Consider the following 24,408-nt stretch of genomic DNA (forward strand, 5'->3'; position numbering starts at 1 on the left):
TGGCAACGCTGCCGCTGCTGGGTCAGTGATGCCCCCGTGGCCCCTGAAGCAGCCGCCAGCTCCCCCTCCAGCCGGCCCAGCTCCTCTCTCCGCAGCCAGCGCTGCTTGTCTGTCTGTCCTGCTACTTCTCTTCCCCTGTGTGGCTGCGAGGTGAAGGAAGCTGGGTCCCTCTCATAGAGTGAAAAGCCTGCCCTCCAGGGCGACGACTGCTAGATGCCCAGAGGCCCCGCTTTTGCTGCTATTGGGAGTTTTGTGTTTTTATTTCCACGTTTGAGGTCCCGTTTCAGATGACGGCGGCCAACAGAAATAGTCATGCTATATCCACGGCAGTGCTCGGTTTATGCCGGGCTTTACTCGGTTAAAATAAAACACTGTTCACTGGCTACAGGATTCACCTTCCGTCTTCACCTTTCAGCACTTCTGACCTCTGTTGTGGCCCCAGGCCGACAAGCCCTAACTTTTATTTTTGCCACAGCACAAGGCATATGTGAAACTTCTGACTAAAGGTGTTCAGGCAGAATCCAGCATCTCATCCATCTGAGGCTTCCTGGGTTCCCTCTTCTTTTTTTTTTTTTTTTTTTTTTAATTTATTTATTTATTTTTGGCTGTGTTGGGTCTTTGTTGCTGCACGCGGGCTTTCTCTAGTTGCGGTGAACGGGGGCTACTCTTCATTGTGGCGCGTGGGCTTCTCACTGCGGTAGCTTCTCTTGTTGCGGAGCAGGGGCTCTAGGTGTGTGGGCTTCAGTAGTTGTGGCACACGGGCTCAGTAGTTGTGGCACGTGGGCTCAGTAGTTGTGGCACGTGGACTCAGTAGTTGTGGCTTGAGGGCTCTAGAGCGCAGGCTCAGTAGTTGTGGCATGCAGGCTCAGTTGTGGCGCAGGGCTCAGTAGTTGTGGTGCATGGGCTCAGTAGTTGTGGCTTGTGGGCTCTAGAGCACAGGCTCAGTAGTTGTGGCGCATGGGCTTAGCTGCTCCACGGCATGTGGGATCCTCCCGGACCAGGGCTCCAACCCGTGTCCCCTGCATCAGCCGGCAGATTCTTAATGGCTGCACCACCAGGGAAGCCTGGGTTCCATCTTGACTTCTCTGCTTTGCCCGTTTGGAGCTATGCCTTCCTGGTTCCAGTACGTTTGCAACCACTTACCCTGACTGTCCCCTGGTGTCCCGTCCCCCAGGGTCTGAGTCCAGCTTGTGTCCTCCCTGTGCCCTCTCTCTAACTTATGGCCTCCGGCTGCAGCCTGGTCCCCCCGGCGGCGGAGTGGGCCCATCCCGCAGAGCCCTACTCCAGGCCAGCGGCGCCCCCTACACACGCTCTCTCTTCGGCTCCTCATCTCCAGTCTGTTGTTTGGTGTCGCCCCGTAGCCGGTGCTAATAAGCGTATCCGGTGTCTCTCTGTGGTGCCGGCGCCCTGACGCTCGAGCCCCTCTCGTACGGGCTCCTCTGCCCTCGTCCTCAGCACCCCCCCTGCCCCACTTCACTCCAGCCGCCGGGCCGCATGCGGGCTCCGTCACGCTCTGCGGAGCTGCAGCCGGATGGCGCCCTGCCTCGGGAGCAAACCACACACCCTCCCACGTTCACAACCCAGCAGTGCGGGTGTCAGAGGCCAGACACCGGGCTTCTTGATCAAGTCCATCCGGTACGAGTGGCGTCCGTGCTCTAAGTGACTGGCAGGTCCTCGGATTGGCTGCTTGTCCTAAGGAGCAAGAGACATTTCTGGTAGGAAGGGCCAAGTAGAAGTCCCCCAAACGGACCCAATGTCCTTTCAGCCCCCAACCCAGTGACTCTGGAGCAAAGCCGCGTTCCTGGAAGGGCCGCCCAAGGTCAGGGTCCCCGCCGAGGACGGGATGCAGGCGATGTGTCCCCTCACATCTCTGTTCAAATCGTTTGTCCTGCAAAAACAAACAAACAAGGAAACGAAACAGAACAAAGCACCAGGTGTATTGTGGTGAGGGACTGCGGACGACCGTGGTGAAGCCCACGGTCTCGGGGATTGTGACCCCGCCTCTCCTGTCAGCCACCGGCGCCTGCGCAGTGGGCCAGGCCCGGAGTAGCCACGGCGACGGCGAAGGAGGGCAGCCCGGCTCCCTCTGCAGGGCTGTTCCTGCCACTGCAGGGCACCCACCTGGCCGCTCACAGGGTCCACGCTGAGACGCCACTGAGGGACCAGCCACGGGGCATCCCGTGGCCTCCCAGCGGCAGCTTGGGCAGACCAGACTCCTTCCCGCCTGGCAGGGACAGCGGGAAGGGACACCGTCCTGGACCCCAAGGGACAGGAATGGACTCCAGTTCCGCACGGTGCCGCCCTAGGGCTTCTGAGGAGCGCACTCATGCTGAGGGAAGCTCCGCCACCCAGACGGGCAGGTGTGGTGACGTCCCCACGAGCGTTCCTGCCCTCAGCCGGGCAGGGGGCTCGGGGAAGGTCCCGGGGGGTCCACGGTGGCCCCAGCTGGAGACTACCTCCCCGCGTTGGCCGCCCTTCTCTGTTCTGCTCCCTGGGGCCCCGTTCCCAGATACGCCCCCAGCACACAGGGCTCTGCTTTTGGTAGAGGCGGGCCAGGACCCCTCTCCTCCCCAGATGCTCAGTGTATGAAAACGAGGACGTGCTAGGAGGAGTCCCCTCGTGCATCACTGGTTGAGGAAAACAAATTCTCCCGTCAGCCTTTCCCGGCCTTACCTGAAATTTCAAAGGCTACACGGCGTTATGCGCCTCGCCTACTTTTTTGACGCTCTCCTTTTACCGCCAGGGAAATTGCCAGTCACTGAAAGGATGAGGTCCTCTGGAGAGTCGAAGAGCATAAGCCTCTGAAGAAGGGAGAGAAACGAGAAGGAAGGCAGGCAGGCTTCCAGGCAGGCCAGGGGCGCGTCCAGGAAGCGGGGAGGGGCGAGCGGAGCCAGGTCGGAACTCGCTCAGCAGCCAATATGGTGCCCAGAGCCCAGAGGCTTAGAAAGTGGCCTGTCGGGCGCAACAAGGGCTGACCTTCGCTGAAGGCCGTCCACGTGCCCAGTGCTGTGTAAGGCTCTTACACACACCGTTTACACGTCACAACAACCTCTGAGGGAGGCAGATGGGAAGCAAGGCAAGGGCGATCCTTCAGCCCGTTGGCTTTTCCAACACGCAGAGCTCGGCGGTCCAGCTCCGGGGCTGGGCTCTCAGGTCAACCTTGGGCTGTTGACGTTACTGTCTAAAGGGACGGCGATTGTCTCGTTCTAGACTGGGCTTTTCACTGAAGCTTTTTCATCGCGTTTTATTCGTGTTCACTTCTGTTCCTAAACGTGTTCAGCCCAACACCAACACACAAAGTGCAAGGTTGTCACAGTTGCCTCAGATGGGCTTGTGATTTTCTACCTGCAACTTTGCTGTCTGTTTCAGACCTTAGCTGAGGATAAAGCGAAAGCTTCAGTTTCCTTCCTCTTGTGGTGAAATGTCAGACATATCCCTCAACTTTTGTGGACTTGTTAATGTAGCCATTTCCTGTGTCTTAAAGGTAAGTTTCAAGGCTTCCCTGGTGGCGCGGTGGTTAAGAACCCACCTGCCAATGCAGGGGACACGGGTTCGAGCCCTGGTCTGGGAAGATCCCACATGCCGTGGAGCAACTAAGCCCGCGAGCCACAACTACTGAGTCTGTGCTCTAGAGCCCACGAGCCACAGCTACTGAAGCCTGCACGCCTAGAGCCCGTGCTCTGCAACAAGAGAAGCCGCCTCAATGAGAAGCCCGCACACTGCAACGAAGAGTAGCCCCCGCCCGCCGCAACTAGAGAAAGCCGGCATGCAGCAACGAAGACCCAACACAGCCAAAAATTAAAAAAATAAATAAAATAAATACATTTATTTAAAAAAAGGTAAGTTTCAAAAAATCTTTGAATCATAAAAGTGTTAGAACTAGCGAGAACATTAGCAACCACTTGCTTTATGTTAATAAACTGAGTCTCAAAGAAGTTAAGTGCCTTACACCATGAGTAAATATAAGTCACCATAAGAACTCTGGCTTCCTGTCTCCCATTCATTGGTGTCACTATACAGAACATCTCTTGGAAAGATCTGGTATGCAATAGAAAGTTGCATCGTCTTTGCTACACATCATTGGAAATTAAAACTCACCTTTGGTATAGTCAGCACGTCTAAAGTTATGCTATTAACAAGACCTACCTCTGGGAGCAGTAGGTATTGTTGCTGTCAACTGAAAGAAAAAGCTCACAGCATAAGAGCTGTGAGTTTAAGTTTTATTCAGGGTCTTACTGAGGACGATAGCCTGGGAGACAGCCTCTCAGGAGCTCTGAGTAAACTGCTCTGAAGAGTCTGGGGGAGAGTCCGGTGCTTGGGCTCAAGCATCAAGTACACATCTTGGTGAAACACTACTTACCGCTAGTCACAACGAACACGCATCTCAAGTTAATGATTTTAGCGCTTTTCCATGTACGGGAAGATGCAAGAATCTGAGTTCATTAAAATTCTTGCTGAAATACACTTCTGCCTGTCTAAGGGGCCTGCTTGTCCAGGCACAGAGCATCCTGTTACCATCATTCCCTCCGTCTGAGGCAGAGGATACTGCTGGTCAGCGGCTGTAGTGGGTTAACCCTTGCAGAATTGCACAAAGCTCTCTGTTCTTCTTTGTTTACATTATGTATGTTAAGGCATTGTTATGGACTGAACATGTGTGTCCCCCCCAAAATTTGTGTGTTGAAACCCAACCCCCCGTGTGATGGTGTTAAGGGGTGAGGCCTGTTGGAGGAGATGAGGTCATGAAGGTGGAGCCCTCGTGGTGGGATTAGTGCCCTTGTAAATGAGGCCCCCGAGAGCTCCCTCGCCCCTTCTGTCACGTGAGGATACAGCAAGAGGATGGCCGTCTGCAACTCAGAGGAGAGCTTCCCCAGAGCCTGACCACACTCTCACCTGACCTCAGGCTTTCAGCCTCCGGAACCGTGAGAAATAAATGTCTGCTGTTTATGAGACGTGCAGCCTATGATACTTTGTTATAGCAGCCTGAATGGACTGAGGTATGAACAAAACTGGGAAATAAATATAATTGAAGTCTGCATGTTGGGTTCCCCAAGCAGACAGTGCTGAATGAATGTTGGTGCGTGTTAAGCCTCCTGCACCAGGGGTCATGATAGTCCATCCGTTTGAAAGTACAGACATCTAACCGAGGCTGCAGACTATGAGACGTGAGCGTCCATGGATACTATGAGGGTTGTTTAGCTTTAATCATATGTCCACAGAAATGATTCTATGTTATTGCTGCGTTTTCACTTTAATTGGGAGATTTAAATAATATACCCCAAAATGTTGTATGGATACAACAGATGGTATAGGAAATAATTTTAGGCAACACCCCAACAAATATGTTTTATTTAAATATCTCTGTGTTTATTTCACATGTACTAAAATGTATTGCACAACACATATTGATTAAAAAACTGGTACCCAAAATAAAGTTAAAACTCAACATCAAGAAAACAAACAGCCCAATTTTAAAAATGGGCGAAGATCTGAATAGTTACCTCATGAAGGAAGATATGCAGATGGCAAGTAAGCATATGAAAAGATGCTCTGAATCATATGTCATTAGAGAATTGCAAATCAAAACAGCAGTGAGATACCAGGACACACCAATCGGAACACTGGCAGCACCAAATGCTGGCGAGGATGTGGAGCAACAGGAACTCCATTCACTGCTGGTGGGGATGCACAAGGGTGCCGCCACTTTGGAAGACAGTTTGGCAGTTGCTCATCAAACTTAATATGATCCAGCAAGCACACTCCTTGGTATTTACCCAAAGGAGGTGAAAGCTTAATGTTCACACAAGAATCTGCAGGATGTTTATGGCAGCTTTATTCATAGTCGTGAAAACTTGGAAACAAACAAGATGTCCTTCAGCAGGTGAATGGATACGTAAACTGTGGTTCATCCAGACAATGGAGTGTTACTCAGCACTAAAAAGAAATGAGCTATCAAGCCACAGAAAAGACACGGAGGAATCTTAAATGCACATGGCTAACAGAAAGAAGCCAGTCTGAACAGGATACATACTGTATGATTCTGACTATATGACATTCTGGAAAAGGCAATATAGAGACAGTAAAAAGAGCAGTGTCGGCCAGGGGTTCGAGGCGGGTGGGGAGAGGGGTGATTAGGTAGAACACAGAGAAATTTGAGGGCAGTGACACTAATCTCTGTGATACTGTAATGGTGGATACATAACAGACATTTGTTAAAACCCATAGAACTGTACAGAAATGAACCTTAAATTATGAAATTTGGTTAATACTAATGTATCAATATTGGTTCATTAATTGCATCCAATGTAACATACTAATGCAAGGTCTTATTAATAGGAGAAAGTGTGTATATTGGGGGGAGGGTACGTGGGAACTCCCTGTACCAGATGCTCAATTTTTCTGAAAATGTAAAACTGTTCAAAAATCAACTATTAATTTAAAAAACCCTCAGGTGCTCGCCTCGGCAGCACATGTACTAAAATTGGAACGATACAGAGACGATTAGCATGGCCCCTGAGTAAGGATGACGCGCAAATTCCTGAAGCGTTCCATATTAAAAAAAACAACAACAAAACTCCTCAGAGTTGTTGCTCAATGAATATCGTTATTACAAGCGTCCAGTACGTGCCAATCACCGCTTCAGCGCTGGAGGTCAGGCCTGTATCATGAACGGCCCGGGTCTGCGCTGCGGCGGGGAGAGTGCAGGCGGCGGGACCTGCCACCAGGCGGCGCTCCTCCTCCCCGACTCTGTCTCTCTGATTTCTTCTTCGTTTTCTCCATTCTGCTCCTGTCTTTTCCTTCTTTCCCTTCCGTGTGTACACTGCCATCCCTGGATCTAGTCACCTGGGGATGGAACCCAGCCCCGCCGTTTCCACGAGGGCGGCCTCCACCTTGGCGGGGGGGCGCGGGGAGCTCAGGTGCCCCGGCGGCACGTCGCAGCCTCTGGGTCCCGGCGCCGGTGGGAAGTGATGGCGACCGGCCGGGGCGCTGGGTGAGCGCGCGAGCCTGCTCCACCTGCATCTGTCCCGGGCCCGGGTCCCCTTCCCTGTTCCTCCCACCCCGCCTCTGCCTGTGTGATGGATCTCCAGACCCCGCAGCTCACCCGCCGAGACCCGGCCTCGCCCCCGGCTCCCCAGCCCGGAGTGGGGCGTTCACACCCGGACCGCCCCGGGCTGGTCCCCAGCCTCACGGGCCTTGCCTCCCCTACAGATCTCCCCGCCTGGGGAAGCGGATTCGACAATCCAAAACCTAGCGGGGGAGACCGACCCTGCGCTCACAGACCGGACAGCATCAAAGTGATGGTGTGACTGTGTGGCTGGGGGCGGGGTGGGGACGACGCGCTGGATGCGACAGAGGGAGGGCAGCCAGCGGGCCCAGACTGGGGACGCCCAGGTCAGGTCACCGCAGCGCGGGGGACACAGGCTCGGGGCTGGGGAGGGGTCTCCGGGGAAATTAGAAAGGATCACGATGAGCAACTTGGATTCTTCTTGCGATAGGGAAAAAGGCTGGCCCACGAAATTATGTTAGAATTAAAACGTGCGTTTCTCACATGACAAACCAAAATGGGCCACAGAATGGAAAGACGTTTATAACACATTTGTCTGATAAAATATTAGTATTCAGAATATATAAAGAATTACTGTAGATCTTATAGTAAAAAACATAAACCTAATGCTTAAAATAGGCAAAAATAAAAACAGGCAAATCAGTGAAGAGGAAAAACAAGGGAAGAAAAGTTCAACCTTACTAGAAATTAGGAAAACTCAAATAAGACCCCACAGGTTGACAAAAATTAAGCAGTCTGGTCATACTGGACGGTTATGAGGGTGTTTTCAGACGCCGCTGGTAGGAATGCAGGTTATCGCAGTCACACCGGGAATCATTTTAGTCTCAGTAACTCCACTCCTACAGCCCAGCACACTTACGTCCACATATGTAAGAATGTTCAGGGCAATTTTATTGGTAATCATAAGAAAAAAGGAAATAGCCTAAATTTCACCAGCAGAATAGATAAGAAAATTTAATATAGTTATATAACAGAACTGTTTACAGCAGTGAAAAGGAACAAGATACATATCCCATCACAATATAGAACGAGAAAATAGATGCATAAAGATACATAGATTCACAGGCACTGGGGCTGGCTGTGTTTAGGGCTCAGGGCAAATGGGGTGGGATGTGCCCTCCCTTTAAACGTGGCTGGTTCTGTGGGCCCGGCCTCCCAGGGAGGGGCGGCCACTGAGCTGCATCGTGAAGCTGGGGTCTGAGTTTGCTAGTGAATCACGAGTACATTTTCATTTTTCTTACAGCCCAGAGTAACGCTCACACCTGTGATCAGTGGGCAAGCAGGACACCCCGACCCCTGACCCCTGGAAGTGTCCTGCTCAAGGGCCACCGACTTTTAACTGTTATCCAACAGACTCTCCCTGGAAAAAAAAAAAAATAGCGTTTGATGGTTTTTGGTTGAAGTGCAGAGCAGTCACAGAGTTAAAACTGCTCGGGATCTCAGAGAGACACTAGTTCAGCTTTCTCATTTTACGGTCTGAGACCTGGAAAGGTAAGGCGATTTTCCTGGGCTCACACAGCCTGACACCTCTGTTTTCTGTCAGCATCTCTGAGGAATCTATGGGAGAAAATGTGTTGGAAGTTTTTAAGCCATCGTTCTTTCTTCCGGTGTCTTAGTCTCCTCACTGATGGCAAACCTGATTTTCCTGCTGTGCCAGCCCATCACTGCTGCTCATCAGGAACCACAGCCGCTTTCCTTATTGTCCAGGACACTCTCCCCCTGCACTCATCGTCTGCTTCCTTGCTTGAGTGGTGTTTGAATAACGTCGTTCCTTACTTCACGTCAGCTGACTGTGCTTTTTGAAATCATGCTCTTGGTAGCTCCCTAGTTTACCCCTAACCCACCCCCCGGTCGCTTCCTTGCCTACACTCACACCATCCCGTCCGTGTGGGCCTGTGCCTGTTTTCTTGGGCTACTGAGTGCTTCTTGAGAAAGTCGTGAGACAGGCTGATCGGTGTTACTACGGTTCTAGCTTATACCTAGTAACCATTTTATTTATCTACTTATAAGTTATTATTTTTATTATCATGTTATTTCAATTATCTTAGGGGCCAAACTATACACCTAGGAACCATTTTATTTACTTATCGTAAGTTATTATTTCTATTATCATATTATTTCAATTTTCTTAGGTGCCGAACTATACACCTAGTAACCATTTTATCTACTTATCATAAGTTATTATTATTTCTATTATCATAATATTTCGATTTTCTTAGGTGCCAAACTGAGTCGGTTTATTTCTGAAAGTACTCCAGGCAGTTTCAGCTTCAGGCAGATTTCAGAGTCTAGTTCAGTTTGGAATCTGTGAATTCAAGCAACTCTGGAGTGAACTCAGATTCCCACCCCCCAATCTCAGCTTCTCGAACGGCGAGGTATGTACTTAACTTGCTCATCTGGTGTGGGAAGGAGCACAGGGCTCTGGATACCTAGAGACCTGCTTTCCGATCTGAACTCCAAGACCTACTGTGTGACCTTAGGCAAGTTATTTAACCTCTTTCGACGGACTTTTGTAAAATGGGAGTCTACACTTCTATTCCTGGGACAACTGAAAGAGATTAAACGTGTAAATGTGCCTGGTGGCAAATTAACACCCAAATGTTTTGCTTCCATCTTCATTTTAACTTGAAAACTGGCTGCTGGTATTTAATTCTTGACAGATGAGAAACAAACAACAACAAATCAAAAAACCTAAACATTATTTCTATGACTTGAAAACTGTGCTAATGCTAAAACTCTTCCATAAAATTCAAGAGGACGGAATACCTCACAATTCAATCTATGAGACCAGTATTACTCTGATAGTAAGACCAGAAAAACACATTACAAGGAAAACTACAGACTAATAACCCTCATGAACATAGATGTGAAAGTTCTTAACAAAATTTTAGCAAATCAAACATTCATTCATGATAGAAACTCTCACCATCTAGGGAAAGATAGGAATGTCCTCAACTATAAAAAACCTATAGCAAAAATATAATTAATGGGGAAAGACTGAATTCTTTCTAATATGAAAGAGGAAAAAAAAATTGCTGTTATCGTGTCTATCCATTAGTACTAGAACTATTATTAGAGGTTCTAGCCAGTGCAACAAAGCAAGAAAAAGAAAAAAAGGTTCCATATTGGAAAATAAGTAAAATACTTAATTTGTAGAAATCATAATCATTTATTTCAAAAACCCTTGGGAATCTACAGAAAAAGCTAGACTGACTTATAAATAAGTTTAACAAGGTTTCTGGATAAAGAGACAATATTGAAAAATCAATTGAACAATCAAGTTGAAGCTAGATAAACAATATATTTAATAAAACCTCAAAAATACGAAATGGGAGGAATACATTTGACAAAAGATGGGCAAGACTTGATCACTGGAAACTACAAATTGTAGCAAAGAGAAATTAAAGAAGACTTGAACAAATAAAGATACTGTGGTCATAGACTGGAGGACTTAATATTGTTAAGGTGTGAATTTACTCCAAATCAATCTAAGGATTCAAAGTAATTCTACTCAAAAACTCAGATTTTTTTAAAAAAAGAAATTAACAAGCTGATTTTAAAATTCAGGAAATGTCAAAATGACTTAGAATGGGCAAAACAGCTTTGCAAAAGAACAAATTTAGAGAACTTAACACTACTTGGTTTCAAGACTTATTATAAAGCTACAGTATTAAAGACAGTGTAGCACTGGAGAAAAAATAAGCAAAAAAGTAATAGAACAGAGTTTAAAATAGACCAATACATATATGATCATTTAATTTTAAACAGTGTTGGCATGGCATTTCAATGGAGAAATGATAATCTTTTAAATAAAAGGTGCTGGAACAACTGGATAGTATATTGAAAAAAATAAAACTCAACCCTTACCTCATACCATATACAAAAATTAACTCAAGATGGAGAAAGACCTAAAAATAAGAGCTAAAACTTCCAGAAGAAAACATAGAAAATCTTAGTGACTTTGGCAAAGTTTCTTAAAAATGATAAAAGTCATGGAACAATTGGTAGTTTGGACATCAAAAAAATAAAAACTTATGCTATTCAAAAAACACTGTTATGGAAATAAAAAGGCAAGCCACATACTAGGAGAAAATACTGCAAAACATATATCTGACAAATAAATTATATTTGGAATATTTAAAAAACTCTACAATTTAATAATAAGATGACAGTCCAATTAAAAATGGGCAAAAGATTTGAACAGACAATACATCAAGGACAATACACGGACAGCAAAGAAGCAGATGAAAATGCTCAACATCATTAGTTATTAAAAGAAAGGCAAATTAAAACCACGATGAGATACCATTACACACCCACTAGAAAGACTAAAATTCAAAAGGCTGACCATTCCAAGTGGTGGTGAGGAAGTGAACCAACTGGAAGGTCATGCATTGTGGGTAGAAATCTAAGACAGTACAACCACTTTGGAAAACAGTTTAGTAGCTTCTAGAAAAAGATACGACTACATCACCCTGCCATGCCACTCCTAGGTATCTACCCAAGAGAAATGAAAGTGTATGTCCATGCCGAGACTTGACACAAATGTTCATAGCAGTTTTATCTGCAATCAGGGCTGGTATGAAGGCAAGGCAAGTGGGACATTTGCACAAACCTGACAGTAAGCACCTCCTTAAGTTTGCACACAAGGTGCCCTGCTTCTCTCACCCTAGTCCGGATCCTGTTTATAACAGTCAAAACCTGCAAACAATCTAAACCTCCATCTCAGGTGGGTGGTTAGAGAAGCCGTGGTCCCTCCACACACCAAAACACTATCCCGTGCTTATTTCAACAGCGCGAAAAATGGGACAATACAGAGAAGATGAGCATGGTCCCTACACGGGGACGACTGCAATTTTGTGAAGCATTCCGTATTTTTATAAAATAAATAAGTACTAGGAATGTAACGTAACCATAGTTACTAATGGTAACTATAGTTAGTAATACTGTACTGTATATCTGAAAGTTGCTAAGAGAACGGATCTTAAAAGTTCTCAGCATGAGGAAAAAACTGTAACTGTGTGTGGTGATGGATGTTAACTAGACTTATTGTGATCATTTCACAATATTTACAATTATCAAATCATTATGTCGTACACCTGAAACTAATACAATGTTATGTGTCAATCATATCTCAAAACAAAAAGAAAAGAAATAATATTCAGCAATAAAAAGTAATCAATTATTGATTCATGCAACAACATGGATAAATTTCAAAACAATTATTCTGAGTGAAAGAAGTTCGACAAAAAGAATACATATTGTATGAATTCCATTTATACAAAATTTTAGAAAATGCAATTAATCTATAGTGACAAAAAGAAGATCAGTGGGTGCCAGGGAAATGAGGAGTAGGAAGTAGGGGGAAGGAAGGAATACAAAGGGGAATAAGGAAGTTTCAGGGGTGATGGGATATATTCACACCTTGTTTGTGCCGATGGTTTCACATCTGTATGTGTCAAACTTATTAAACTTCACTCTAGTATGTGCAGTTTATTCTATGTAAATTACATCTAAATAAAGCTGTAAAAAATAAAATGAGGCACAATAAAAACTTAAAGACATTAATCCTTATTGGATCCTGATTGGGAAAACAAATTTCAGTGACAGTTGGGAGCACGTGAATATGGACTAGGTATTAACCATATTAGGAGATTATTGGTAATTTTTGTAGGTATAATAATGGTATTGTGGATATGTAAGAAAATTCCAGTATTCTCAGGAGATTCATGCTGAACTATTTAGGGGTAAAATGGGATGTCTACAACTTATTTAAAATAGTTTGGAAAAAAAGAAAGAAAAAAATAAATAGAGCAAATATGGCAAAAATAGTAAGACGCTTGAATCTAGGTATCAGTATACAGGTGTTCATTTGACTATTCTTTCAACTTTTTGAAAGGTTTGTTTGATAATTTTCTCATTAAAAAGTCGGAAAAATTTACCAAATGGGTTTGAAAAAGAACCAAATTACAAGAGATACAACACAATATAACTGAATTATCAAACTCAATGAATAGGTTTAACTGAAGACATGGCAGAAGATAAAATTGGTGAACTGCAAAATAAATCTTAAAAAAGTATCCATAATGCACTACAGAGAGAAAAAAAGGCAGAAAATATGAAAGAAAAGTTAAGAAACATGGCAAATAAAATGAGAAGGCCTATCATAAATCTGTTTGGGATTCCAGGAGAAAGAGAAATTTCACTTATACTTTTCAATGAATTCTTGAAAGTGTAAATAAAAAGAATCCATACTTAGGCATACCATGATGAATCTGCAAGACACGAATGGCTGAGAGAGGCCTTAAAAACTTCCAGTGAAGATGATAACCTCCAAAGAACAAAGACTGATAAGACTCTTCATCACCCATGACAGAAGCCAAGCTAAAAAATGGAACACTTTCAGTGGATTGAAAGAAAATGATTGTCAACCTAGAATTATTTAACCATAAAAAGTACTTTTAAGAATGAGGGCAAAATAAAGTAATTTTCAGGTGAACAAAAAATGAGAGTGTTTGGCACTAGTCATGCTTACTAAGTGAAGTTGTACAGTACGTGTATGAGACAGAGGGAAAGAGATAGCAGATGAAGGTCAGAGATCCAAGGAATGTGGAGGACAAAAAAATTGGAACATGTAGGTATATTTAGACAAATTAGACTAAATAAAATAATATAATAATATCTTCTGAAGCTTAAAAGTAGAATGAAAACACAGAACTACGTGGTATATAAATTAGGAGAAGGGTAAAGATATTCATTAACATTCAACTTCTTTAAGTATCATCTTGAAGTTTCTAGGGTTCCCTCACAGAATACAGCATATAACTTTCAAATTAGAAAGGGGAAAAAGTAGAACGAGAAAAAAATGTCAATCCAAAAGAAGGTAAGAAAGTAGAGAAAAGTAAACTTAGATGACGGAACAAATTGAAAGCAAAAAATAAAATAATAGGCACAAATATTTTTCATACTGTATTTAAAAAATCAACACCAGAAGGCAAGTACAAGACTACTCATAGCGGCATGTTCATTTAAAAACAAAACCATATGACCCAGCAATGCCACTCCTGGGCATATACCTGGAGAAAACCATAATTCAAAAAGACACATGCACCCCAATGTTCACTGCAGCACTATTTACAATAGCCAGGACATGGAAGCAACCTAAATGTTCATCGACCGAGGAATGGATAAAGAAGATGTGGTATATATATATACAATGGAATATTACTCAGCCATAAAAAAGAGCAAAATAATGCCATTTGCAGCAACATGGATGGACCTAGAGATTGCCATACTGAGTGAAGTAAGTCAGACACAGAAAGACAAATATCATATTATATCAGTTACATGTGGAATCTAAAAAAAGGGCACAAATGAACTTATTTACAAAGCAGAAGTAGAGTCACAGATGTAGATAACAAACTTATGGTTACCAGGGGATGGGGGGGGAGGCATAAATTGGGAGATTGGGACTGACATATACACACTACTATATATAAAATAGATAACTAGTAAGAACCTGCTGTATAGCACAGGGAACTCTACTCAATACTCTGTAATGGACTATATGGGAAAAGAATCTAAAAAAGAGTGGACATATGTATAACTGATTCACTTTGCTGTACACCTGAAACTAACACAACATTGTAAATCAACTCTACTCCAGTAAGAATTAAAAACAAAACAGAACTTGACATAACCCAAAAGTCCACCGTGGACTGAATGAATACCCTATGGCATAGTCTTACAATGAAATAGAACTTGACATAACCCAAAAGTCCACCGTGGACTGAATGAATACCCTATGGCATAGTCTTACAATGAAATAGAACTTGACATAACCCAAAAGTCCAAAGCTGGGCCAACTGACGAATACTTCATTTATTTAAAGACATCTAAATAGACTGTACAACCATAAAGGCAAGGGGATGATTATTATAGTATCAGGAGAGCAGGTATCTCTAGGGGGAGGACATTCTCAGGATCACATACGGAGCTTCCGCGGTGTCGGTCCTGTTTTCTAGCTGTGCCCTGTGTGGTGATTCTGGGGAGGATATGCTTTATGCCCCCTTTTAAAATGTCTGATATAGTCATCAACTTCAAAATGAAAAGGAGGAAAAGAGCAGTCCTCCATGGAACCCTCTGACACACCCAGGAGGGTGAGTAGAGAAAACCAACCTATATACAACCTACCAAGGCTGAATCATGAAGAAACAGAACATTTGGATAAACCAATAATGAGTAAGGAGATTGAAACAGTAATCAAAAACCTCCCACCAAAGAAAAGCCCAAGACTAGATGGTTTCACCAGTAAATTCTACCAAACATTTAAAGAAGAATTAACACCAATCCTTCTCAAACCCTTTCAAAAATTGAAGAGAGGAACACTCCCAATCTCATTTTACATGGCCAGAATTATCCTGATACCGAAGCCAGATAAAGACACAGCAAAGAAAGAAAACTATAGGCCAATACCTCTCATGAACATGGATGTAAACATTTTCGACAAAATATCAGCAAACTGATTTCAACAGCACATTAAGAGGCTCATACACCATGATCAAGTAGAATTATTCCTGGGAAGCAATGAAAAACAATAAACGTGATATACATTAATAGAAAAGATAGAAATCATATGTTTTCAATAGATGCACAAAATACACTTCACAAGATTCAACATCCTTTCGTGATAGAAACTCTCAACAAATTGTGTAGAGAAAGAATGTACCTCAACATAATAAAGGCCATATATGACAAAACCACAGCTAACATCTTACTCATGGTGAAATGTTCAAAGCTTTCCCACTATGACTAGGTACACGACAAGGGGGCCCACTCTCACCACTTCTATTCAGCATTGCACTGGAAAGTCCTAGCTAGAACAATTAGGCAAGAAAAAGAAGTAAAAGTCATCCAAATCAGAAGGGAAGAAGTAAAAATGTCTCTGCAGATTATGTGTAGGTATGCATGTATGGTGAAAAAAGAATCCTCTGCGGGGTACAGTGGTAGAGGTGCAGCTCTCTTTCATGGATAAAGTGAGAATCTTGTAACTAATCATGTCTACTTTTCTGCTTGGGCTAAGAAACCTGGAGTTTGATTTTCTATTTGCCTTTTATAAGGATTTTATTAGTGTGGGTGCTTACTCACTTTTTCTATTTTTTCCATTGTCCTGATTTCCTCATGTATTTATTTTACCCTGATATAAATTGCTTCAAATCCTTTTCAGAAATAGGGTATACATTCACAAACACATCACCATCATCCAAATTGATTTATAAATGATGAAGGATTCTTATTATCTGCCTCCAATCTATTTTCTCAGCCTTACAAGGTACTCCAGCCCTAACATGCATATGGTAGTACGGTCATATTTTGTCTAAACTTAATGTAGACTTCTGCTTTGATGCAACTAGGAGCATGGGATTAACAGGTAAGCAGATTTGGTTTGGGTCTTGGATTTGCTTACAGGCTATGTAGCCTTAAGCAAATTACTTAACCTCTCTGAATCTCATTTGTAAAAGAGTACCTTGAAGGAATGTTGTACGGATTAGAAGTATTTTATGTAAGGCACTAAAACATGTTAAGAAGTTAAAGAACAGGAAATGTTAACTGCTAAATCCCATTTGCCATTCACTGGTTGCCTGACGTCGGGAGATTGAATAACCTGAGCGTGTTTAGTTTTTTCAGGAATTGGATGTATATAAAGCCCCTAACAGATAAGACTCTTCATTTTAGTTTTTCCTTCTTTACCCTGTTGCCTCCACGTAGAAAACCCTTTCCCATCTGTTAGCACCCAACCACTTACTAAGTTTCAGTTAAGAGAGGGGTCTTTTGTATTTATTTTTCTAACTATAATTAATCTTGTCCTTCTCAAGGTTCTCTGTGGATTTTTGACTAGTTTTGTGTTTCTTGCCCCATGGTTCCAAGTTTTTCGGGGGGACAGACTGCCTTGTTAACCTTTGTATTCCCTCATAATACCCTGCGTGTAGTTGGTGGTCATTATTTATGGCTTTGCATTAATTTTTCTGAGGATACTAAGACGATGTTAGACTACTTTCTTTTGGCTTTGCTTGACCTCACCTAACACTCTGCCGTCATGTTCCTGTTTGGGTTTTGGGTTAAGTCAGTATGGGCAACAACAACAACAAAAATAACAGATGGACACATGTGAAATTGTAAATTTTAATGCATTACATCAGAGGATAGGAACATAAGTGACTTCTGGGTGGGTCCTCCTCAGTCCAAGGTCGATGTTTTGGGTAAATTTAGGCTCCCAGTCTTTTTGCCCCTGTGGTTTTCACAGGGATGCTCTCAAAGGCCTTCCGGAAGCAACCCGGGGAGATGGAGCGCTCAGTTTTCCTGGAATTACACGAGCACATACACACACAGGACGCAGACTACGCACGCGGCACAGGAAGGACCCGTGGCTGGGTTGTTTCTTTCACCTGCCTCCACCTGGAAAGCTCCTTCTCACCACCTCTGCCCGTTACAAGTACACCTTTCCTACTTACTTTCCCGACGGCCTTACCGGCTGCGTTGACTTCGGCTGCCCAACACCTCGGGAGACCCCGCCGCTAGGTGACCGCGGCCGCTCGCCCTCCGTCCGCCCAGGCCCGAACGGCCGACCGCGCATGCGCACGGCGCCGCTCCCCGCCCCCACCGCGCGCCCGCGCCCAACGCCCCTAACACGGCCCGCCGGGCCATGGAACCCGCCGAAGTTGGCGCGGTTCGAGCTCTCCCGTTCGCTCGCTTGGGCGCCTTCCCCCCGTGAGGCCCGCGGGCGCTCGGCCGGGGCTCGGCGGCCGCCCGAGCCGCTCCGCCCGCCTCCGCCGCTCGGCCGGGTGCGCGCCGCGCCCCCGCGCCCGGTCCCCGCGCGTGCGCGCTCCGCCGAGTGTTATGTGTGTGAGTGTGTGTGCGGCCGAGGGGTGGGCCGCCGCCGCCGCCGCCGACGATGCCGCGGGGCCGCCCCCCGAAGCCCAAGGAGAGCAAGGCGCGCGGCGACACCGGTAAGCGGCCCCGGGCCGGCCGCGCTGTGCCGCTCCGCGCGAATATAGTCCCCCGATGCGGCGCGGGGGGAGCCGGGAGCGGGCCGGGCCGGGGGCGGCGGAGCGGGCCTGGGTCGGGGGCCGGGGGCCAGGCCCGGGCCGGGGTGGGTGCCCCGCCGCGCCACCGTCGCCACCGCCACCGCCGCCGCCGCCCGACTGCCGGGTCGCAGGGTGCGGGCGGAATGATACCGGCGCGGCACGGCCGGCCCCTCCGCCGGGCTGGGCCTACTTTCCTGGGCCGCGCGGGCGGGCGGCGGGGCCGGGGGCGAGGCGCGCGCCGCCGCCCTCCTCTTCTCTCTCCTCACTTCTCTCTTCTCCTCCCCCCCGTTCCTCCTCCCCCCTCCCCACCTCGTCCTCCTCCCCCGTCCTCGGCGTCTTCCTCCCGCTCCCCCGCCCGCCGCCCTCCCGGCCCGGCTGCCGCAGGTCGTGGGAGGCCTTTCTGACGAGAAGGCGCCGGCCCGGTGTGCGTCCCCGGGGGTGGCGGGCCCGTCCCGACCGCGAGCTGCCGCGGCCCCGGGGGGGCGCCCGCGGGGCGCTCGGGAGCGGGTCCCCCCGCGGTGACACGTGGGCCGAGACCGTGCGGGGCTCGCGTCCAGGTGCACCGTCTTCCGGGCCCGGGCTCGGTGGCCCAGCGTCACCCTCCCCTGAGGCTCGGGACCCAGGCGGGCGGGCGCCCCGGGTTTCGGAAGAGAAAGAGGTCGTGTCTGGAAAGGAAGGCCGTTGCGTCCGTTCCATTCTGCCGCTGCGGCGTTTGGGAAGAGAGGGGGAGAGACTAGGTGTCAGCTTAGCGGCGTTGTCAGTGCTCTGACTGCAGTTGCTGAAGTTCACGGGCATGGGAGCCGGGGTGCAGCGCCCGCGAGTTTCCGCGGAAGAGGTGTCGCTGGAGAACAGTCCAGGTGTGCACGTTTGTAGTTGGCTCGTGGCTGCTCAGAGTTCTCGTTAGTGGCTGATGGTGTCTGGAAGGAGGTCTTAAAGGCCTCGCTCCCTGATCGGGCCTTATTTTGGTCAGCGTTAATTTTTTTTTCGTCAGTATGATTTACGCCAAAAATAACGTAAAGTGCAGTGTCCCCCAGTTCTTAGTTACTTGGAAGAGGCTTAGGGTAGAGGAAGAATGTGAACTTTACATCGGAATACGGCTGGGACCTCTTCTTCCCCCCGTCTTTCCCGTCTGACCAAATGGCATCACCGTTCACCTGCTTTTTCAGGTCCCCAACTGAAAAATAATTCTTTCCCTTACTCCCCAAGGCGTTTCATAATTTTGTAGCTTCTCCCTCAGAGGCGTGTTTTCAGTCGGCCCTACTCCCTCCCCCTCCAGTGTGACTGCGAGGCGGGCCTCAGTGGGAGCCTGCCGACTGGTCTCCATCACCTGTCAGCCGGAGGCCTCTCTCAAATGTAAATAAGATGGCCACACCCCGGTCCGAACTGTCCGAAGGATCCTTCATCCCTTTAACTTACAGCCCCACTCCTTGCGGGATCCTGATTGATCTGGCCTTCGTCTGCCTCCTTTCTGTTTCCTGGCCCCCAGTCCTTTTGTTCCTGGACGAGGCCACGTTTGTTTCTGCCTCAGGGCCTTTGCTGTTCTCTATTCTGAGAATCCACCCCTCGCTCGTTCTGGGCTTCAGCTTCCTGAGAGAGGCCTCCTTGCTCTAGGCCTTTCTGAACGTTGCCTTCCCTGCCTTACCCCAGTCATTCTCTACCACAGTGGTTCTCAGAGTTGGTTCATGGACCCCTGGGAGTTCTGGAGACAGTTTCAGGCATCTGCAAGGTAAATACTCTTGTAGTGATAGTAAGTCCGTTGGGCTTTTTCACTTGGTTCACAATTGCACTGATCATACACAGGCCATTAGGGGTGGAACTGCTGACTCTTCAGCAGGAGCCATGGTGGCGACGCCCAACCCTGTGAGGCTGCGCTGTGTTCGTGTATCTCACTCAAAACAACATATTGCAACAGAGAGAAAGCAGAAGCAGATACCAGCATCCACCTGTCTTCTGTTCAAGGAGACCTTGAACAGATGTACAAAAGTGAAAACTCCTCTTACTGTTTTTTTGGAGAGTATGTTTTTCACAAAAATATGTATTTATGTTAACATGTAATAGATGTATTTCTCAGTGAATAAGTGTTTTGAAAGTTGCTCAGTTTTAATTTCTAACAGGGCAGTTGTCAGTAGGCCTAACCTGTAGAAAGTTAAGGTCTTGGGGTCCTCAGTGATGTTTAAGAATATAAAGGGGTTCTGAAACCAAAAGGTTTGGGGACCGTTGCTCTAACAGTTTACGATTTTGATGTTTCTCATAATCTGAAATTATTTTGTTTGTTTTTCTGTGTCACTCATTATGAATTTTATTCTAAGAAAAACGTGGAAGGTAGGAGGTGGGGATTTTTACACAACACCTATATTTCCCCTGTATTTTTATAGGGGAAATGAGGCTCAGAGAGGTTAAGTGATAGGGAAGGTCTACCCAGCTAGTAAGTGTCAGAGTTGGATTTGAATCTACCTTTGAGTCCAAAGGGTCCCTTGCGTTGCTCTGCCTTCATAACTATAAAGCCCTACATGTGGGTTAATTCATTTATTCAGCTAGCATTTTGAAGCACTTCTTGTCATAGGTGGGCACGGTGCTAGGGGCTGAGGGTGCAGGGTTTAAGAAGAGAGACGAGGTCTCTGCCTTGGGTCTCAGGACAGTGTGTGTCCTCTGACGGCAGGAACACTGTTTATGGCAGCAGATAACAGGCACTGGTGGTCTAGGCTTCCCAAGGAAAATGATGTCAAAACTGGAACCCCCAGAAATGAGGAGGAGGCCTGCTCAAAAACATTTCCTTTTTTTTTTTTTTAATGCAACTTAGCAAAGTGATTGTTATACATATACATATATTCTTTTCCATTATAGGTTATTATAAGATATCGAGTGGAGTTCCCTGTGCTATACAGTTAGGTCCTTGTTGTTTATCTGTTTTGTATATAGTAGTGTGAATATGTTAATCTCAAACTCCTAGTTTATCTCTCCCCCTCACCCCCAATCCCCTTTGGTAACCATAAGTTTGTTTTGTATGTATGTGAGTCTATTTCTGTTTTGTAAATGAGTTCATTTGCATCATTTTTTTTTTTAGATTCTACATATAAATGATATCATGTGATATTTGTCTTTCTCTAACTTAACTTCACTTAGTATGATAATCTCTTGGTGCATCCACGTTGCTGCAGATGGCATTCTTTCATTCTTTTTTTGTGTGTGTGTGGCTGAGTAATATTCTGTTGTATATCTGTACCACATCTTCTTTATCCGTTCCTCTGTCGATGGACACTTAGGTTGCTTCCATGTCCTGGCTATTGTAAATAGAACTGCAGTGAACATTGGGGCATGTATCTTTTCGAATTAGAGTTTCTCTGGATACATGCCCAGAAGTGGGATTGCAGGATCATATAGCAACTCTATTTTTAGTTTTCTAAGAAACCTCCATACTGTTTTCCATAGTGGCTGTATCAATTTACATTCCCACCAGCAGTGCAGGAGGGTTCCCTTTTCTCCACACCCTCTCCAGCATTTGTTATTTGTAGACTTTTTGATGATGGCCGTTCTGACTGGTGTGAGGTGATACCTCATTGTAGTTTCGATTTGCATTTCTCTAATCATTAGCGATATTGAGCATCTTTTCATGTGCCTGTTGGCTGTCTCTGGGTCTTCTTTGGAGAAATGTCTATTTAGGTCTTCTGACCATTTTTTGATTGGGTTGTATGTTTTTTTGATATTAAGCTGTATGAGCTGTTTGTATATTTTGGAGATTAATCCCTTGTCAGTAGCATAAAAACGTTTCTTAAAGTAATAATTAGCTTTAGGACATAAGTAAAGAAGTAAGCCTCATCTATTACATAAATTGATGGGGGAACGTTTGTTGAGCACTTGCCTTTGTGCCTGGCACTGTCCTGGGAATATAAAGATGAGTGAGATAGGATTTTTTTAATCATTGTTATTTTAGTTTACTCTTAATAAGCCATAATGTGATCTGGATGGAAACTACATTTTGGGATCTTGTATGGCTTCTGTTTTTCCAATACAATGGTGCAAACCTTTTCTCCCTAGCTTGAACCTTTAGTTGGCCTCCTGCTAAGTTTCTGTTTTCTGTTGAAGGGATATTTGTAATACCTCATTTCCAGAGAGCTGAGACAGGCAGACCTTGAGCCAAACGAATAAACAATTCCTTTCTTGCTCAGATTACCAATTCAGACCATTTTAGATTTTCTCCCATGAATTCAGGAACTCTGTAATCTTCCTTCAAGGGGAGGAGACTGCTGCCATAGCTAACAGAAGTGGAGCTTGAACTTCTTACAGGGCAGCAGGGGAAGTGCTCTGAGGCTTTAAGGGGACTCTGCTTCCCTGGTAAAACTAGGTGTCATTGGTGGGTAACGGTTAAGGAGAGATAGATTCTGCTTAAAATAATTACTTTCTATCAATATCAGGTATTGAAGGATGAAAAGATTTCTTCAGAAAGGAGCAACCTGTACTCTCCATAATCGAACTTTTTAGGTAGACAGAAACTTGGAGTATTTAGTATTTTGAAGAAAGTGTGATTAGATAAGACACAAAATCTAAAGATTTTATGATCCTGGCATCAAGTAGTGAGTTAACATGGGTTCAAAATCTTGGTCTTTGACACAAACCTAGCCTGGGAAAACCATAGTAAACCTAATTCTTCGTTAGGCAGAGTCAATTCAGCAGTTTTAAAATGCTTAATGTATATTAGCGTTTTTACATTGTCTCCATACGCAAAGACAGTGCTCAAGGAATTAGCAATATTTTTCAAACTTCTTTTTTGTGGTAGAACTCTCTCACGTGAAATATCGCAGCAAGGCCTCGGGGTGGTGGTGTTCACCCTTGGAGCGCATTACGGAGTCATGTGGGGAGCTTTTAAAGCTCTCGATGACCGGGCCTCATCCAGTGACATCCGAGCCTATGGGTGCATCACGGCTTTTAAAGCTCACAGGAGACTCCACTGTGTGGTCAAGGCTGAGGCCACTCTGCTCGGAAGGAGGGAGGGAGGGAGGCTGGGTGCCTTCCCCTAGCATTTCTCTCAGCGAACGTGAAAACTGTTGCTTTTCTGGGTTAAAATGAAAAATGTATGTAATCTAATAAACTGCAGAAACAGACTGTGCTCTCTTAATACCTCAATTCCTTAACTGAATTCAAAACCTCAGACACTAATGCAGGCTAGCGAGGCGGTAAAAGGTAGTGGGTGATAGCAGTTAATAGCTGGCTCTGGGGTTTCGCAGAATTAGAGTCCCTGTTTCTTCCACAGGGGCAGGCTCCTACTTTGCTGCATTTAATTGTTGCCATAGCTAATGATTTTTTTTCAGGAGAAGCCAGCAATGTGTTTTTTGAAACCCCTTTATTATTGTATTTGGGTGCCTAATTTAATTGAATAGAACATCTATGTAGAAAAGTGTGTAGATTTTAAGTGAAAAGCTTCATGAATTTCCATATGTAGCCAGAACATTAGCAGTACATTAAAAGTTTCCATTGTTCTCTCTATTACCTGCTCACCCCCACTGTCCTCTTTTGATACCGTAGATTAGGTTTAGCTGTTTTTGAACTAAATTGAGTTCATAGTATGTACCCTTTTGTTTCTGGCTTCATTCATTCAGTATTTGTTTTTATGAGATTATCCTTGTTATTATATAGCAGAAATTTGTTCATTTTTCATAGTTATATAGTATTCTGTTATATGAACATACTATCATTTAATTTATCCTTTCTACTATAGATATTTGGGTTGTTTCCAGTTTTGGGTTATTACAAATAAGTGCTGCTAGGAACTTTTATGCATTTCAGGGTCATGGTGGGCAATGGTGAGTGATTGTACCAGTTTACTCTCCCACCAGCAGGGGATTAACCTTCCATTTGCCCTGTAGTCTTTGTCTTTGCACTTGGCATTGTCTGTCCTTTTAATATCTTAGCCCTCCTGGTATGTGTAGTGTTATCTCATTTTGATTTTTAATTTGCAGTTCTGTGCTAATAAGGTTTTTATGTTTATTAACCATTTGTTCTCTTTCGTGAAGCTCTTGTTTAAGTCTTTTCCCATTTTCCTACTGAGTTGAATGTTTGTTTGTCTTCAGTTAGTAGACTTTTTAGAGCAGTTTTTAGGCTTGCTCAGAGTTCAGCCGCTAGTTTGGAGTTCCTGTGTACTATGCTCCTTATTTTTCTCCTCACAGCCTCCCGTTATTAACATCTTGTTTTAGTGAATGAACCAATTTTGATTCATTATTATAAATAAAGTCTATAGTTTACATTAGGATTCACTGTCTTCATAGT

At 45.2% G+C, this 24,408-nt stretch overlaps 1 protein-coding gene, 1 non-coding gene and 1 pseudogene across 5 annotated transcripts in view; all 3 read left to right on the top strand.

The window, feature by feature from the left end:
• Nucleotides 1-6,448: 6,448 nt before the first annotated feature.
• Nucleotides 6,449-6,555, top strand: LOC137777093 (U6 spliceosomal RNA). Its single transcript, XR_011076422.1, has one exon. It is a non-coding gene; the product is annotated as a U6 spliceosomal RNA (small nuclear RNA).
• Nucleotides 6,556-11,842: 5,287 nt separating this feature from the next.
• LOC137777108 (U6 spliceosomal RNA) lies at nt 11,843-11,942 on the top strand (annotated as a pseudogene).
• Nucleotides 11,943-17,959: 6,017 nt separating this feature from the next.
• The window catches only part of ZNF236 (zinc finger protein 236), a 97,144-nt gene continuing 90,695 nt past the window's right edge, over nt 17,960-24,408 (top strand). For 3 of the 4 annotated variants that reach the window (XM_068563055.1, XM_068563056.1, XM_068563057.1), the window contains exon 1: nt 17,960-18,069. In XM_068563055.1, coding sequence (XP_068419156.1) covers nt 18,015-18,069 — 55 coding nt within the window. In that variant the 5' untranslated portion in view covers nt 17,960-18,014. Of the gene's footprint in view, nt 18,070-19,810; nt 19,874-24,408 lie in introns of all 4 variants that reach the window. The other variant, XM_068563058.1, reaches the window with a different exon arrangement.

The sequence above is a fragment of the Eschrichtius robustus genome, chromosome 14, assembly GCF_028021215.1.
Source record: "Eschrichtius robustus isolate mEscRob2 chromosome 14, mEscRob2.pri, whole genome shotgun sequence".
In the NCBI taxonomy this organism is placed as follows: Eukaryota; Metazoa; Chordata; class Mammalia; order Artiodactyla; family Eschrichtiidae; genus Eschrichtius; species Eschrichtius robustus.